The 18,615-nt window shown below is 39.0% G+C and overlaps 1 protein-coding gene across 21 annotated transcripts in view; it reads left to right on the top strand.

Annotated features, from left to right (window-relative positions):
• Positions 1-18,615, top strand: part of RhoGAPp190 (Rho GTPase-activating protein 190) — a 317,483-nt gene that overhangs the window by 258,117 nt on the left and 40,751 nt on the right. For all 21 annotated transcript variants that reach the window (XM_070093920.1, XM_070093902.1, XM_070093906.1 and 18 more), the window contains one exon: positions 1,425-1,554. In XM_070093920.1, coding sequence (XP_069950021.1) covers positions 1,425-1,554 — 130 coding nt within the window. The remainder of the gene's footprint in view (positions 1-1,424; positions 1,555-18,615) is intronic.

The following is an 18,615-nucleotide window of genomic DNA, read 5'->3' as shown; positions in this document are numbered from 1 at the left end:
GTTGCCAGCAACAACACCTTGGTTGTGGGCCTGCTAGTTGCCAGCAACAACACCTTGGTTGTGGGCCTGCAAGTTGCCAGCAACAACACCTTGGTTGTGGGCCTGCAAGTTGCCAGCAACAACACCTTGGTTGTGGGCCTGCAAGTTGCCAGCAACAACACCTTGGTTGTGGGCCTGCAAGTTGCCAGCAACAACACCTTGGTTGTGGGCCTGCAAGTTGCCAGCAACAACACCTTGGTTGTGGGCCTGCATGTTGCCAGCAACAACTTGGTTGTGGGCCTGCAAATTGCCAGCAACAACACCTTGGTTGTGGGCCTGCATGTTGCCAGCAACAACACCTTGGTTGTGGGCCTGCATGTTGCCAGCAACAACACCTTGGTTGTGGGCCTGCATGTTGCCAGCAACAACTTGGTTGTGGGCCTGCAAGTTGCCAGCAACAACACCTTGGTTGTGGGCCTGCATGTTGCCAGCAACAACACCTTGGTTGTGGGCCTGCATGTTGCCAGCAACAACTTGGTTGTGGGCCTGCAAGTTGCCAGCAACAACACCTTGGTTGTGGGCCTGCAAGTTCCCATCAACAACAATTTGGTTGTGGGCCTGCAAGTTGCCGGCAGGAACAACTTGGTTGTGGACTTGCAGGTTGCTGGCATCAACAGCTTGGTTGTGGGCCTGCAGGTTGCTGGCATCAACAACTTGGTTGTGGGCCTGCAGGTTGCTGGCATTAACAACTTGGTTGTGGGCCTGCAGGTTGCTGGCAGCAACAGCTTTGTTGTGGGCTTGCAGGTTACTGGTATCAACAACTTGGTTGTAGGCCTGCAGGTTGCTGGCAGTAATAGTTTGCTTGACCAGGCAGTCAGCAATTCAGTCTTGTTATTGGCCAAACTTCAAGAGTAAAAGAACTCTCGAAATTGGTCAAAGGTATGTCACAGGTATGTCTTCCTTCTTTTCCTTCTCCTTGTCCTGTAGCCTCGCTTTCCTTTTTAACTTCTTCCTTCTCCAACTTTTGTGTCCTTCCCTTTGTGTCTCCCTTCTTGCAGTTCCTCTTATTTTCTATCCTCTTCTGTCTCCTGTCCTTTATTTTGCCTCCTACCTGCCTGCCCCTTCTGCTTTTAACTTTTTGTTTCCTTGACTTCTTGTTGTCGTGATGGTGGTGATGTTTTCTCGCTCACGCTGACTGCTAACATAACACTTTTCATTAGGTTCCTTCTCATGCCCTTAAACTTGTACATTAGTTTAGAATTAGCGTGTACACTGCTTTCTAAAGTTTCTTTTTGTTGAGTTTTTTTTTTTAATTTTGTTATATTATTTGCCAGTTGCTTTCCTTACTGAATGTGTGAATATTAGCACATGAAGGTCAAATTTACATATTGCTCAATATCATTTGTATTTTTAAATCAGCTGTCTAATGAATAGTATATCTGCAGGTAAAAGATGCTGTTCCAGTTCTATATGGCAGTTTTGAGGCGGGCGACTATGGGTATTCCCGAGTTCAAGAGATACCCCAGGCTGCCGGCTCAAAGGCCAGGCGACAACGGAGGGAAAAGGGGCGGCAAGGTTGGTTCATACAGGAATGCTTTTGCGATCAGCTATTCTGAGCCCCACTCCTTCCACTTTCCATTCACCAAATATCTTGAGGATAAATTCACAACAAAAATTTTCTCATCACTCGTAATGGCTGGTCGCAGACAGTAGAGTCTGGTTAAAGTTACCAATAGTCAATTATTTTACTAGTTAATGTTATGAATCACTTGGTGTTGCCAGCTTGACACAATCAGGGCAGTAGCCAGGGGTGGCCAGTACAGGCTGTGGCTCACCCCAGGCCAATCCTCACTCTCAGTGGGTTCAGCATTTTCTTACCATTTATATTATTACCTTTTGTTCATTGTCATGATTATTGTGTGTGTGTTATTGTCACTTGAATTACAGTAAAATTATTGAATTATTTTATAATTGCATGGGCAGTGTTCCCTCTCATCTGTTTCCATCCATCCTTGTCCAGTATTATGCCCCCCCCAGCCCCCCCTACCTCAGTGTAAGCCCCAGGCTACTTGCTTCAGATGTGCGTGCGACCCCCCAGCCCCCACTAGACACACTGATCATGTTCCTTGATGGTGTATGGGCCAGCCTCCTCAAGTACCATGGTCTACCATAGAATCATTGGGTCCTGTCTGAAAATAGATTGTTGTTGTAGAGGAGTTTTAGCTGCAGTGTGAGTGCAGGAAATAAAGTTCGGCATTGTATGCAACTTGGTATATCATTAAAAAAGGTGATGACTAAGACACATGTGCAGCAGTTAGGTATCTTCATTGTTAAAACATTTCATCTATATAGTAGGCTTCTTCAGTCAGATTCAGAGGCATTAGATGTAGTAGTGAAATGAAGATGATGCAATCAGTCAATCAGAAATAGTATTTGAGATAGTCAGTACCTCAGCCTGGAGAAGAATCTGGAATAATATTGGCCAGACCATGGAGCTGAACTCTTCTCCAGACTGAGGGACTGACCACCTCAAATACTATTTCTACAAGGTTGATGGACTGATTACATCTTCGTTTCACTACTACACCTGCTACCTCTGTAGTTGACTGAAGAAGCCCACTGTATAAGTGTTGCAATAAAGATACCCAACTGTTGCATATGTGTCTTACTCATCAACTTGTCGGCATTTTATTCCATTTTCAACATTTAAAAAGGTGTTTCCTCTGGACCCAGGGAGAGACTTAGATTAACACTTGATACAGTGTACCATAGAGAGACTTAGATTAACACTTGATACAGTGTACCATAGAATGAAACCCCTGGCTATGTCCCTCACCTCTTCTGATGTTGCAAAGTCATAACAGCAAACTTTTTCTTTACAAACATTAACCACTCATGAGAGGATCAACTTTGTAAAAGGATTAAGTGAAATCTTCTTGAAGCTTAGTTGTCATAGCAGAAAAACAGGTATTAATTTTTTTTTTATGTTTTGTCTCCAATAAAAAAGTGATGTAAAAAAAATGAAATAAATTTTGTTATGGAGACATTTGTTAAGGGTTTGTAATAGAATTTAAAAAATATATACGGATTGTTACATACTCTGTGTCAGGGTGCTATCTCTTTCTCTTTTCTCTCTACTGTCTCTCTTTCCCACTTTTCTCTCTCTTCTCTCTTTCCTCTCTCTTCTTTCTCTTTTTCTCTTTCTCTTTTTCTCTTTTCTCTGTTTTCTCTCTTCTCTCTTTTCTCTCTTTTCTCTCTCTTTTCTCTCTCTTTTCTCTCTCTTTTCTCTCTCTTTTCTCTCTCTTTTCTCTCTCTTTTCTCTCTCTTTTCTCTCTCTTTTCTCTCTCTTTTCTCTCTCTTTTCTCTTTTCTCTCTCTCCTCTCTCTCTTCTCTCTCTTCTCTCTCTTTTCTCTCTCCTCTCTCTCTTTTCTCTCTTTTCTCTCTTTTCTCTCTCTTTTCTCTCTCTTTTCTCTCTCTTTTTTCTCTCTTTTTTCTCTCTTTTCTCTCTCTTTTCTCTCTCTTTTCTCTCTCTTTTCTCTCTCTTTTCTCTCTCTTTTCTCTCTCTTTTCTCTCTCTTTTCTCTCTTTTCTCTCTTTTCTCTCTTTTCTCTCTCTTTTCTCTCTTTTCTCTCTCTTTTCTCTCTTTTCTCTCTCTTTTCTCTCTCTTTTCTCTCTCTTTTCTCTCTCTTCTCTCTCTTTTCTCTCTTTTCTCTCTCTTTTCTCTCTTTTCTCTCTCTTTTCTCTCTCTCTTCTCTCTCTCTTCTCTCTCTCTTCTCTCTCTCTCTCTCTCTCTCTCTCTCTCTCTCTCTCTCTCTCTCTCTTTAAATTTTTTTTTAACATGCTGGCCATTTCCCACTGAGGCAAGGTGGACCCTCCCCCCACAAAAAAAAAAAAAATAACCATTTTACCATCATTCACACATAATCATTGTCTTTGCAGAGGTGCCCAGATACAACACTTTAGATGTCAATCCAAACAGCCAATATCCCAAATCCCTAATTTAAAGTGCAGGAATTGTACTTCCTACCTCCAGAACTCAAGTCTGGCTATCAGGTTTCCCTGAATCCCTTCACAAAATATTACCCTGCTCACACTCCAACAGCTCGTCAAGTCCCAAAAACCATTCGCCTCCAATCACTCCTATCTAACATGCTCACACATGCCTGCTGTATGCCCAAGCCCCTTGCACACAAAGCCTCTTTTACCCCCTCCTTCTATCCTTTCCTAGGATGACCCCTACCCTTCCTTCCCTCCACTACAGATTTATATACCCTCCAAGTCATCCTGTTTTGCTCCATCCTCTCTAAATGACCAAACCACCTCAACAACCTCTCCTCATCCCTCTGAATAATACTTCAGTAACTCCACACCTAATTTCCGCACTACGAATCTCTGCATAATATTTACACTATGCACTGCCCTTAGACACAACATCTCCATTGTCTCCAGCCTCTTCCTTGCTGCAGTATTTACAACCCATGCTTCACACCCATGTAAGAATGTTGGTAGCAGTATACTCTCATACATTCCCTTCTTTGCCTCCTTGGATAATGTTCTTTGTATTCCATATACTATTTTTTTTTTTTAACGCATTGGCCGTTTCCCACATGCACACACATGCACACAGAAATACAATTCCTAGCAAGGCAACAGGGAGAAACAGTGAAACCAAAGCAAATTTTATGGTTGTAAGGGATTTTATTCACCTTGAAATAGACTGGGAGACCTAGGATCCACATGCAGAGTCAGAAACACAAATAAAATTGATTGAGACAGTATAGAAATATTTTATGACCTTGAATGGCAAAAAAAAAAAAACTCAAGAATGTAGCAGATAATGAACCTCCTCAGCTTGATTTGGTTTTTACCTTAAGTGAATTTGACATAGGAAAAATAGAATGTAGCCTTCCACTAGAACTTGATCCCACAGAGCTTAGGAAGAGGAGGTACAGATAATGAGCCAGACTACAGATGAGACTCCAGGAATAAGATTTTTTAAAAGGAGTCCACTGAGACAGTGAACTAAGTGATGAGACAACAAATGAGTTGGAAGGCATAGCCAGAAAATGCAGGAAGCAACAGTAAGGTTCATACCTATGAGGAGGGATGGGAAGACAAAGTGCAGAGAGAGTTCTTCGTCTAATCAGAGTTGCAGATAGGTCAAAGGAAGAAGGAAAAGAGCATGCAAAAAGGACAAAACATAGAGGAAGACAGATAATATGGAAGGAAGCAGAATAGCTAGGAAGTGTTTGAGAATGACAGCAGCAAAGATCAAATTAAGAGCCAAAAGATCTGTATAGAATGAAGGGGACTCTTAAGTAACAAGGCTAAAGAAAGAGATAAGAGTACTTGCAAGACAGTAAGGAGGTATACCAGGAATTAAGCAGAGGGTTTTACTGATACACGTATCAAAAGAGTAATAATAAAACCACTGAAAGGTACAAGAATTGCACGAACCTATAGCACAGATTCACAATATGTCGTTCAAGATGGACAAACTGCTGGATAGCTGAAAACTCCAAATGTGGTCTCAATATACAAGTGCAGGTCTTATTTTATTTTTAAAATAAGCACTTTTGTTCACAGTGCAAATAGAACAATTGTTGCAGTGGAAAGTGAATAGAGGGTGTATCTAACAGTATATTAAAAACATTGTGGATGTGCCCATCAGTGGAAGTAAAGGAGATGTTTGTGCAAGGAATATGTTGCTGAAATATCTATAGAGAATGACACAGTTAAATAGAACTTTGTGGAAAGGTATGAAAAAAAATAATTTTAACCCTTTGACTGTCGTGGCCGTATATACAGGAGGGCCCCACTTATACGGCGGGTTAGGTTCCAGGCTACCGCCGTAAAGCGGAAACCGCCGTAAAGTGGAACACCCTTTTTTTTCCACTTACAAATGCATACAAACACTAGATAACAAGTTTACACTAACATATATTATGTTAGCAATAGAACCAGGCATCAAAAAAAACAATAAAAAAGTACAATACACAGATAGTGCACTCATTACTTACCTTAAAATATTTATAGTCTTAATCTAGGGTGAGACAAGTAGTATTTATTGTAAGAAATCAGTGTGGTATGTATGGTAGTCAGCCAGGCTACCATACCAGGCCACCCCACCCACACATACTATTCTATGATATTTAAGCATCCCAGAGCGATAAAATGTATATACAGTTCACTCATTACTTACCTTAAAATATAGGGTGAGATGAGTAGTATTTATTGTAAAAATCAAGTGTGGTATGTATGGTAGTCAGCCAGGCTACCATACCAGAGAGAAAGAATGAGTGCATGAGAGAGGACAGGCGCAGAGTTATGTAAACAAACCAGGCGAAGGTAAGTTTTGTAAACAGTGTACACGTCTGGTTTGTGTACAAGTTACATTGTGTACAGGTTGTCTCTACATTGATATGGTAGAATAAATAAAGAAGAACACTCCCATTCTCATGTAACATCATTTTGAGAAGAAATGATGCTCTGAGTGAAGGCAATGGAAGTAAGTCACTCTGACTTTTTTTGGGTTATCCTAGGTTCTCTACACATATGTTGTTATGTATTTATGTTATGTATCGTGTTTATTATATAATTTTGAAAAAAAATATCACGGATGGATTAATGAAAATGTGTATATTAACGTAATATACAACATTTAATGATACACCGAGCTCAGACAGCGTAAACAAACAAACTGAACAGGTTGTGGACGATCACTCGGTCAGGCGAAATAGACGGTATTAATACGTGTCCAGTTTTAGTTCATTCATGTACATTTGTAAGAGTTTGTGAAACTTTTACCTTATAATATTTTTATTATTATTATAATAATTAAATCATGAAACAAATACTCTTACACTGTGTACAAGTTAGTACAGAATTATAGCTGCTATAAAGTGAAGGCATACGAAAGGAATATTTTTTCTACAGTTATCCCTAGTAACAGGTGACGGGCTAGAGAAAACGTAATTCTTCCGACACTTCTACAAACCGTTTGGTAAACATCTCATATATATTTGTATAAATTTTTATACTGTGGGTGCATGTATCATGTTTGTGTGTTACATAATGTGTTTCTTATATAATTTTGAAAAAAACATCATAGATTAAGGGAGATGTCTATATTAACGTAATATGCGACATTAATGCGCCCAAGAGATTATTATTATTATTATTATTATTATTATTATTATTGCATCAAGAGTAGAGAGACTTAGTGATTTTAATGTGTACCTACATGCCAGCACAGTGTGTAAGTTTATTTAGGTACAGGTGTACACAAGTTTAATTATCAAGTACAATACATATAAAATATACAATAACTTTAAAACACTTGAAATTTTGGAAAGTTTCCAGACATAATAAGGAGATGTGCTCAGGGAGAATGTAAACAAACTCGGTGGGCAGCTGTGACCGTATTAGAAAGACAGGTGGGGGGAGCCGTATAGCGAGTTTTGGTCATAATTTGAAATGTCCGTATTAGCGGAACACCGTAAAGCGAACCGCCGTAAAGCGGGGCCCTGCTGTATACGTCTTACGAGGTACCGTGTTGGACATATATATACTCATAAATTCTAGCAGCTTCAAATCAAGCAGGAGAAAGCTGGTAGGCCCACATGTGAGAGAATGGGTCTGTGTGGTCAGTGTGCACCATATAAAAAAAATCCTGGAGCACGCAGTGCATAATGAGAAAAAAAAACTCCCGACCGCTTTTTTTTAATTAAAATGCTGAATTTGTGGTCTATTTTCAGATAGTATTTATGGTTGTATTCTCGTTTCTTGGTCTCATTTGATAGAATGGAAAACATATTATAGAAATAGAGGTGATTTTGATTGATTTTACTATAAAAAGAACCTAGAAATGGAGCTCTGTGCTAGGGGAAATGTTTACTTTTGCCAGTGTTCAAAAGTAAACAAATGATGCCATTGTCCAATAAATGTCCAACTAGCCATTCTAATATGCAGTCATGAATGGGTTGATGTTATTTATACAATTATTACAGTATTGCAGTAGTCTGCATAATAGCAAGTCTTCTATTTTTTGTTTGAATAAAAATTCAAAATAGAAAGCAAGAGTAATATCAGAGGGGCCTGGAGACATGACTGATGAGCAAAGAAAATGTTATTTTAGAGCCAGGAATGTCTGCATTGTTCATTCTGGACCTTATTTTGAAATTGTCATATTTTTTTAGTTTTTTGTGAAATTGGCCAAATTGCAAATTTCTGACCACATTATTAGGTAGTTGAAATCGGTAAATGGGCAGTTTCTTGTACTCAATCGATAGAAAAAATGGAGTTCTAAAGAAATAGCTATGAGTTTGGGCGACTGGAACAAGGGAATTAGCCGAAAATAGGGTTCAAAGTGGCGAAATGCATGATTTGTAAACAGCACCGAGATCGCTAACTTCGCAGAGCATAATTCCAGTCCAGTTTTCCATCAAATCGGTTTTTTGGTGTCATTACAATCGGGAAAAGATTCTCTATCATTTCATAAGAAATAAATTTTGCGACGCCAGGAGACACCTCAGGATTGGGGGTTGCAGTCAAAGGGTTAATGCAGTACAGGAAGCATGCCAACCAAGAGACCTACTAAAGTAAACAAATATATGGAGATAGGAAAATGTAGCCCAGGAAAAATTGTGTTGAAAGGATACAAGAAAGATTTAGATGATAAAGATTGTAGAATACTGGAGATCACACTTCATGGCTGGAAAATTCTTTTTCATTGTGTAGGGATTAGTTAATGTAGAATCATACTGTTGATTGTTTTTTCTTTACACACCAGCCATTTCCCAACAAGGTATTGGGAACGAAGGGCTTTTAATTGTGCAGAGGCATTTCAACAACACAAAAAGAGGGTAATTTTTACCCGTAGTGATTTGCTCATGTTTTGTTGTAATGCAAAACAAGAAGCTAATATTAAATATTTTTAATAATTAACTTGAAAACTTTTAAAGTAGTAAATTATTGTTGTAGCTAAAAACACACATTGTTGGAACTTAAATTTAATGTGACTCATTTTTTATAATTTTATTACTCTTATTTGTCAATTTTGAGTTGATAGTGGTAGCAACAGATTCTCTTATGCAGTGCATAATATTTATAACAATATGCAGTAACTTTGTAAACATTCATTTTCCATAAACATTTTTTTAACAGAAACTAATGAATTAAACAAGCTACTTATGACCTCTTGCTGTGAAAAAAGAAAAAAAAGAATTTTAGAAAAAGAAGAGTGTGGTTTTGGATGGTTGACTTCCAGATTGTTAAAAATTGTGAAAAAAGTATAGCAAGGAATTCTTAATGTTTGTCTTTAGCACAAGAAAGTAGTACAAATTAATGTTGGTTAATTATGGAAGCACCATAGATATAGGGAAGATAATTGACATCGAGTAGCAAGAGAAGAATTTGAAGACATTCCTTTTGATAATCATCATTCAGCAAGTAAGCTTAATCAACTAAAATGTGAAAGGAAACTTGTCTGATTCATATATAAGCTTGAATTCCTTATTGTAGGAACACACGTTTCCTCTAGGATGACATCAGCTAAGAATGGATTTGAGGAATTTCAGGTTCTACCCTCAAGTATTCAACACTGCTCAATTGTTCTTTGTTGAAAGCTTGCCACAAAGATATTCCATCAGATAGAAAGCTCTTTATTAGCTTACTCACCCTCTCATCAGTCGAGAAGGAGAGTAAGTTGGCTTATAAATATTAAGTTCGTGAAAATCATTGTTGGCATTTCATTCCACCGAGGTAAACAGAGGCATGACACAGCTGGACTTATGAGATGTAAAGGACATACACTATACTAAATTTAGATCATCTGCTTTTCTGTTGATATGTTTGTACATTTCCTTCTGTTCTCATTTTAGTGAAACACAAATATGAATGCTTGCAATATCATTCAGAGTTTCTGGAAAATATTATAAATGCTAAAGGAAGAATGGATTACACTTGAGTCACATCTATAATTTATCAAGCAATTTTTTTTTGTAATCCTAGATAGAGAAGCCTATAAGTGGAACATTTATACAGTAAATATTTGTAATGAGCAAAACTTGTTTAGAAATATGGAATTCAGTTACCTATGAAGGATTGTTGTTTAAGAAATTTTTGCTGTTTTAAGGTGGTTTGTTAGTGACACACGTAAGTTCATTGAGCATGCATGTGTGTGTATGTATGTATGTATGTATGTGTATGTATATATCATATACACACACACTTATGTACACATTCACAATCTTCATTAATAGCTAATAATTGAAGAAGAATTTTTTTTTTCAACAAACAGGCCGTATCCCACCGAGGCAGGGTGGCCCAAAAAGAAAAACGAAAGTTTCTCTTTTTAAATTTAGTAATTTATACAGGCGAAGGGGTTGCTAGCCCCTTACTCCTGGTATTTTAGTCGCCCCTTACAACATGCATGGCTTATGGAGGAAGAATTCTGTTCCACTTCCCATGGAGAAGAAGAAATATATGCCCACAAAAATGCCCTACCTACCAACAATGCTGACACTAGTAGGCAATCTGCAAAAAAAAAAAATCCCCAGCCGGAAGTAACACTGGAATTCAGGGACATGGTCCCCACTATGAGAGGCCACTCTACATTCAATGAGGGGACTAAACCTCCCCCCCCCCCTCCCTTAAAAAAGTTCTGGAAGTTAAAGTCACAGCTGAGCCACAGGAATGTTAGGAAGTATTTCTTCAGTCTTAGAGTAGTCAGGAGGTGGAATGATCTTTGTGAGGAAGTGGGGGAGGTAGGATCCATGCATAGTTTTAAGAACAGGTATAATAGAATCCACAAGGCTAAAAGGGGAGTGAATCTGAAGAATGATGAGTTAAACAGGGCCAAGATTTGGAAATCAACCCCTGCAGCCACAAATTGGCCAATGCAGATAGATGAGGACACTCAAAACAGAAAAAAAAACCCACACCCACACGCATGCTCACACATGCACACACATACGTGCACACACGTATGTACGTGGAGGCAGATCCATACATAGCCGTAAGAAAAAGTACAATAAGGCTCTTGAAGCAGGGGGAGAGTGGTCCTAGTAGCATCTAGTGAAAAGGCAAGGCTAGGAACTGTGACTTGACCTCTGTACCTACATGTAGGTGAGTGGGCACACATACATACATACTTATACACATGTGTATATATATATATATATATATATATATATATATATATATATATATATATATATATATATATATATATGTATATATATATATATATATATATATATATATATATATATATATATATATATATATATTAAATCTGGAGTATCTGAGAGAGTTAGAGCAAAGGAAGGAGTAGCAGTAATGTTAAATGATCAGTTATGGAAGGAGAAAAGAGAATATGAATGTGTAAATTCAAGAATTATGTTGGATGCGAGAAGGTTGGATGCGAGAAGTGGGTCATAATAAGCGTGTATGCACCTGGAGAAGAGAGGAATGCAGAGGAGAGAGAGAGATTTTGGGAGATGTTAAGTGAATGTATAGGAGCCTTTGAACCAAGTGAGAGAGTAGTGATGAATGGTTTGAAAAACCGACAAGTTGAAGATTAAGATAGGTGGGCTAATGAGAGGATACGCAATGGGGTCGAAGAGGTATGGGGTAGGGTTAAAAATGTAGTGTTAGAGTGTTCAGCAGAAGTTTGCGGTTACAGGAAAGTGGGTGCGGGAGGGAAGAGGAGCGATTGGTGGAATGATGATGTAAAAGAGTAGTAAGGGAGAAAAAGTTAGCATATGAGAAGTTTTTACAAAGTAGAAGTGATGCAAGGAGGGAAGAGTATATGGAGAAAAAGAGAGAGGTTAAGAGAGTGGTGAAGCAATGTAAAAAGAGAGCAAATGAGAGAGTGGGTGAGATGTTATCAACAAATTTTGTTGAAAATAAGAAAAAGTTTTGGAGTGAGATTAACAAGTTAAGGAAGCCTAGAGAACAAATGGATTTGTCAGTTAAAAATAGGAGAGGAGAGTTATTAAATGGAGAGTTAGAGGTATTGGGAAGATGGAGGGAATATTTTGAGGAATTGTTAAATGTTGATGAAGATAGGGAAGCTGTGATTTCGTGTATAGGACAAAGACGAATAACATCTTGTAGGAGTGAGGAAGAGCCAGTTGTGAGTGTGAGGGAAGTTCGTTAGGCAGTAGGTAGAATGAAAGGGGGTAAGGCAGCCGGGATTGATGGGATAAAGATAGAAATGTTAAAAGCAGGTGGGGATATAGTTTTGGAGTGGTTGGTGTAATTATTTAATAAAAGCATGGAAGAGGGTAAGGTACCTAGGGATTGGCAGAGAGCATGCATAGTTCCTTTGTATAAAGGCAAAGGGGATAAAAGAGAGTGCAAAAATTATAGGGGGATAAGTCTGCTGAGTATACCTGGTAAAGTGTATGGTAGAGTTATTATTGAAAGAATTAAGAGTAAGACGGAGAATAGGATAGCAGATGAACAAGGAGGCTTTAGGAAAGGTAGGGGGTGTGTGGACCAGGTGTTTACAGTGAAACATACAAGTGAACAGTATTTAGATAAGGCTAAAGAGGTCTTTGTGGCATTTATGGATTTGGAAAAGGCGTATGACAGGGTGGATAGGGGGGCAATGTGGCAGATGTTGCAAGTGTATGGTGTAGGAGGTAGGTTACTGAAATCAGTGAAGAGTTTTTACGAGGATAGTGAGGCTCAAGTTAGAGTATGTAGAAAAGAGGGAAATTATTTCCCAGTAAAAGTAGGCCTTAGACAAGGATGTGTGATGTCACCGTGGTTGTTTAATATATTTATAGATGGGGTTGTAAGAGAAGTAAAGGCGAGGGTCTTGGCAAGAGGCGTGGAGTTAAAAGATAAAGAATCACACACAAAGTGGGAGTTGTCACAGCTGCTCTTTGCTGATGACACTGTGCTCTTGGGAGATTTTGAAGAGAAGTTGCAGAGATTGGTGGATGAATTTGGTAGGGTGTGCAAAAGAAGAAAATTAAAGGTGAATACAGGAAAGAGTAAGGTTATGAGGATAACAAAAAGATTAGGTGATGAAAGATTGAATATCAGATTGGAGGGAGAGAGTATGGAGGAGGTGAACGTATTCAGATATTTGGGAGTGGACGTGTCAGCGGATGGGTCTATGAAAGATGAGGTGAATCATAGAATTGATGAGGGAAAAAGAGTTAGTGGTGCACTTAGGAGTCTGTGGAGACAAAGAACTTTGTCCTTGGAGGCAAAGAGGGGAATGTATGAGAGTATAGTTTTACCAACGCTCTTATATGGGTGTGAAGCGTGGGTGATGAATGTTGCAGCGAGGAGAAGGCTGGAGGCCGTGGAGATGTCATATCTGAGGGCAATGTGTGGTGTGAATATTATGCAGAGAATTCGTAGTTTGGAAGTTAGGAGGAGGTGCGGGATTACCAAAACTGTTGTCCAGAGGGCTGAGGAAGGGTTGTTGAGGTGGTTCAGACATGTAGAGAGAATGGAGCGAAACAGAATGACTTCAAGAGTGTATCAGCCTGTAGTGGAAGGAAGGCGGGGTAGGGGTCAGCCTAGGAAAGGTTGGAGGGAGGGGGTAAAGGAGGTTTTGTGTGCGAGGGGCTTGGACTTCCAGCCGGTATGCGTGAGCGTGTTCGATAGGAGTGAATGGAGACAAATGGTTTTTAATACTTGACGTGCTGTTGGAGTGTGAGCAAAGTAACATTTATGAAGGGATTCAGGGAAACCGGCAGGCCGGACTTGAGTCCTGGAGATGGGAAGTACAGTGCCTGCACTCTGAAGGAGGGGTGTTAATGCTGCAGTTTAAAAACTGTAGTGTAAAGCACCCTTCTGGCAAGACAGTGATGGAGTGAATGATGGTGAAAGTTTTTCTTTTTCGGGCCACCCTGCCTTGGTGGGAATCGGCCAGTGTGATGATAATAAAAAAAATACATATACATATATATATATATATATATATGTATATATATATATTTTTTTTTTTTTTTTTTTTTTTACCCCCAACAAGTCGGCCGTCTCCCACCGAGGCAGGGTGACCCAAAAAAAAGAAAGAAAATCCCCAAAAAGAAAATACTTTCATCATCATTCAACACTTTCACCACACTCACACATTATCACTGCTTTTGCAGAGGTGCTCAGAATACAACAGTTTAGAAGCATATACGTATAAAGATACACAACATATCCCTCCAAACTGCCAATATCCCAAACCCCTCCTTTAAAGTGCAGGCATTGTACTTCCCATTTCCAGGACTCAAGTCCGACTATATGAAAATAACCGGTTTCCCTGAATCCCTTCACTAAATATTACCCTGCTCACACTCCAACAGATCGTCAGGTCCCAAGTATCATTCGTCTCCATTCACTCCTATCTAACACGCTCATGCACGCTTGCTGGAAGTCCAAGCCCCTTGCCCACAAAACCTCCTTTACCCCCTCTTTCCAACCCTTTCGAGGACGACCTCTACCCCTCTTTCCTTCCCCTATAGATTTATATGCTTTCCATGTCATTCTACTTTGATCCATTCTCTCTAAATGACCAAACCACCTCAACAACCCCTCTTCTGCCCTCTGACTAATGCTTTTATTAACTCCACACCTTCTCCTAATTTCCACACTCCGAATTTTCTGCATAATATTTACACCACACATTGCCCTTAAACATGACATCTCCACTGCCTCCAACCGTCTCCTCGCTGCTGCATTTACCACCCAAGCTTCACATCCATATAAGAGTGTTGGTACTACTATACTTTCATACATTCCCTTCTTTGCCTCCATAGATAACGTTTTTTGACTCCACATATACCTCAACGCACCACTCACCTTTTTTCCCTCATCAATTCTATGATTAACCTCATCCTTCATAAATCCATCCGCCGACACGTCAACTCCCAAGTATCTAAAAACATTCACTTCTTCCATACTCCTCCTCCCCAATTTGATATCCAATTTTTCTTTATCTAAATCATTTGATACCCTCATCACCTTACTCTTTTCTATGTTCACTTTCAACTTTCTACCTTTATACATGTATATATATATATATATATATATATATATATATATATATTTTTTTTTTTTTTTTTTTTTTTTTCAACAAGTCGGCCGTCTCCCACCGAGGCAGGGTGACCCAAAAAAGAAAGAAAATCCCCAAAAAGAAAATACTTTCATCATCATTCAACACTTTCACCACACTCGCACATTATCACTGTTTTTGCAGAGGTGCTCAGAATACAACAGTCTAGAAGCATACACATATGAAGATACACAACATATCCCTCCAAACTGCCAATATCCCAAAACCCCTCCTTTAAAGTGCAGGCATTGTACTTCCCATTTCCAGGACTCAAGTCCGACTATATGAAAATAACCGGTTTCCCTGAATCCCTTCACTAAATATTACCCTGCTCACACTCCAACAGATCGTCAGGTCCCAAGTACCATTCGTCTCCATTCACTCCTATCTAACACGCTCACGCACGCTTGCTGGAAGTCCAAGCCCCTTGCCCACAAAACCTCCTTTACCCCCTCTCTCCAACCCTTTCGAGGACGACCCCTACCCCGCCTTCCTTCCCCTATAGATTTATATGCTTTCCATGTCATTCTACTTTGATCCATTCTCTCTAAATGACCAAACCACCTCAACAACCCCTCTTCTGCCCTCTGACTAATACTTTTATTAACTCCACACCTTCTCCTAATTTCCACACTCCGAATTTTCTGTAAAATATTTACACCACACATTGCCCTTAAACAGGACATCTCCACTGCCTCCAACCGTCTCCTCGCTACTGCATTTACCACCCAAGCTTCACACCCATATAAGAGTGTTGGTACTACTATACTTTCATACATTCCCTTCTTTGCCTCCATAGATAACGTTTTTTGACTCCACATATACCTCAAAGCACCACTCACCTTTTTTCCCTCATCAATTCTATGATTAACCTCATCCTTCATAAATCCATCCGCCGACACGTCAACTCCCAAGTATCTGAAAACATTCACTTCTTCCATACTCCTCCTCCCCAATTTGATATCCAATTTTTCTTTATCTAAATCATTTGACACCCTCATCACCTTACTCTTTTCTATGTTCACTTTCAACTTTCTACCTTTACACACATTCCCAAACTCATCCACTAACCTTTGCAATTTTTCTTTAGAATCTCCCATAAGCACAGTATCATCAGCAAAAAGTAACTGTGTCAATTCCCATTTTGAATTTGATTCCCCAAAATTTAATCCCACCCCTCTCCCGAACACCCTAGCATTTACTTCCTTTACAACCCCATCTATAAATATATTAAACAACCATGGTGACATTACACATCCCTGTCTAAGACCTACTTTTACCGGGAAGTAGTCTCCCTCTCTTCTACACACCCTAACCTGAGCCTCACTATCCTCATAAAAACTCTTTACAGCATTTAATAACTTACCACCTATTCCATATACTTGCAACATCTGCCACATTGCTCCTCTATCCACTCTATCATATGCCTTTTCTAAATCCATAAATGCAATAAAAACTTCCCTACCTTTATCTAAATACTGTTCACATATATGCTTCAATGTAAACACTTGATCTACACATCCCCTACCCACTCTGAAACCTCCTTGCTCATCCGCAATCCTACATTCTGTCTTACCTCTAATTCTTTCAATTATAACCCTACCATACACTTTTCCTGGTATACACAATAAGCTTATTCCTCTATAATTTTTACAGTCTCTTTTGTCCCCTTTCCCTTTATATAAAGGGACTATACATGCTCTCCGCCAATCCCTAGGTACCTTCCCCTCTTTCATACATTTATTAAACAAAAGTACCAACCACTCCAACACTATATCCCCCCCTGCTTTTAACATTTCTGTCATGATCCCATCAGTTCCAGCTGCTTTACCCCCTTTCATTTTACGTAATGCCTCACGTACCTCCCCCACACTTACATTCTGCTCTTCTTCACTCCTAAAAGATGGTATACCTCCCTGACCAGTGCATGAAATTACTGCCTCTGTTTCTTCCTTAACATTTAAAAGTTCCTCAAAATATTCTCGCCATCTACCCAATACCTCCATCTCCCCATCTACTAACTCCCCTACTCTGTTTTTAACTGACAAATCCATATTTTCCCTTGGCTTTCTTAACTTGTTTAACTCACTCCAAAATTTTTTCTTATTTTCATTAAAATTTCTTGACAGTGCCTCTCCCACTCTATCATCTGCTCTCCTTTTGCACTCTCTCACCACTCTCTTTACCTTTCTTTTACTCTCCATATACTCTGCTCTTCTTATAACACTTCTGCTTTGTAAAAACCTCTCATAAGCTACCTTTTTCTCTTTTATCACACCCTTTACTTCATCATTCCACCAATCACTCCTCTTTCCTCCTGCGCCCACCCTCCTATAACCACAAACTTCTGCCCCACATTCTAATACTGCATTTTTAAAACTATTCCAACCCTCTTCAACCCCCCCACTACTCATCTTTGCACTAGCCCACCTTTCTGCCAATAGTCGCTTATATCTCACCCGAACTTCCTCCTCCCTTAGTTTATACACTTTCACCTCCCTCTTACTTGTTGTTGCCACCTTCCTCTTTTCCCATCTACCTCTTACTCTAACTGTAGCTACAACTAAATAATGATCCGATATATCAGTTGCCCCTCTATAAACATGTACATCCTGGAGCCTACCCATCAACCTTTTATCCACCAATACATAATCTAATAAACTACTTTCATTACGTGCTACATCATACCTTGTATATTTATTTATCCTCTTTTTCATAAAATATGTATTACTTATTACCAAATTTCTTTCTACACATAGCTCAATTAAAGGCTCCCCATTTACATTTACCCCTGGCACCCCAAATTTACCTACTACCCCCTCCATAACATTTTTACCCACTTTAGCATTGAAATCCCCAACCACCATTACTCTCACACTTGATTCAAAACTCCCCACGCATTCACTCAACATTTCCCAAAATCTCTCTCTCTCCTCTACACTTCTCTCTTCTCCAGGTGCATACACGCTTATTATAACCCACTTTTCACATCCAATCTTTATTTTACTCCACATAATCCTTGAATTTATACATTTGTAGTCCCTCTTTTCCTGCCATAGCTTATCCTTCAACATTATTGCTACTCCTTCTTTAGCTCTAACTCTATTTGAAACCCCTGACCTAATCCCATTTATTCCTCTCCACTGAAACTCTCCCACCCCCTTCAGCTTTGTTTCACTTAAAGCCAGGACATCCAGCTTCTTCTCATTCATAACATCCACAATCATCTCTTTCTTATCATCTGCACAACATATATATATATATATATATATATATATATATATATTATTATATATATATATTATTATATATATACATATATATAATTATATATATATACATACATACATACATACTCATACACTACAGTACAGGAAATTTTTTATATAAGATGAGTTTCATTACAGAAGTGTCATGGTCATTGTTGTTCTTGTGTATTGTGACATGCAAGGAGTGCACCATTCAGGGTGGAATGGCAAGTGACATACAACAGCAGATAACAGCAGAATTATTTTAACAGTAATCTTGCTTACTAGAAACAAGGAAATATACCTGATGAAGGTTTTT

Source organism: Cherax quadricarinatus, chromosome 44, assembly GCF_038502225.1.
Source record: "Cherax quadricarinatus isolate ZL_2023a chromosome 44, ASM3850222v1, whole genome shotgun sequence".
Lineage (NCBI taxonomy): Eukaryota > Metazoa > Arthropoda > Malacostraca > Decapoda > Parastacidae > Cherax > Cherax quadricarinatus.
The sequence above is the reverse complement of the archived record's forward strand: the minus strand, read 5'-3'. Positions and strand labels throughout refer to the sequence as shown.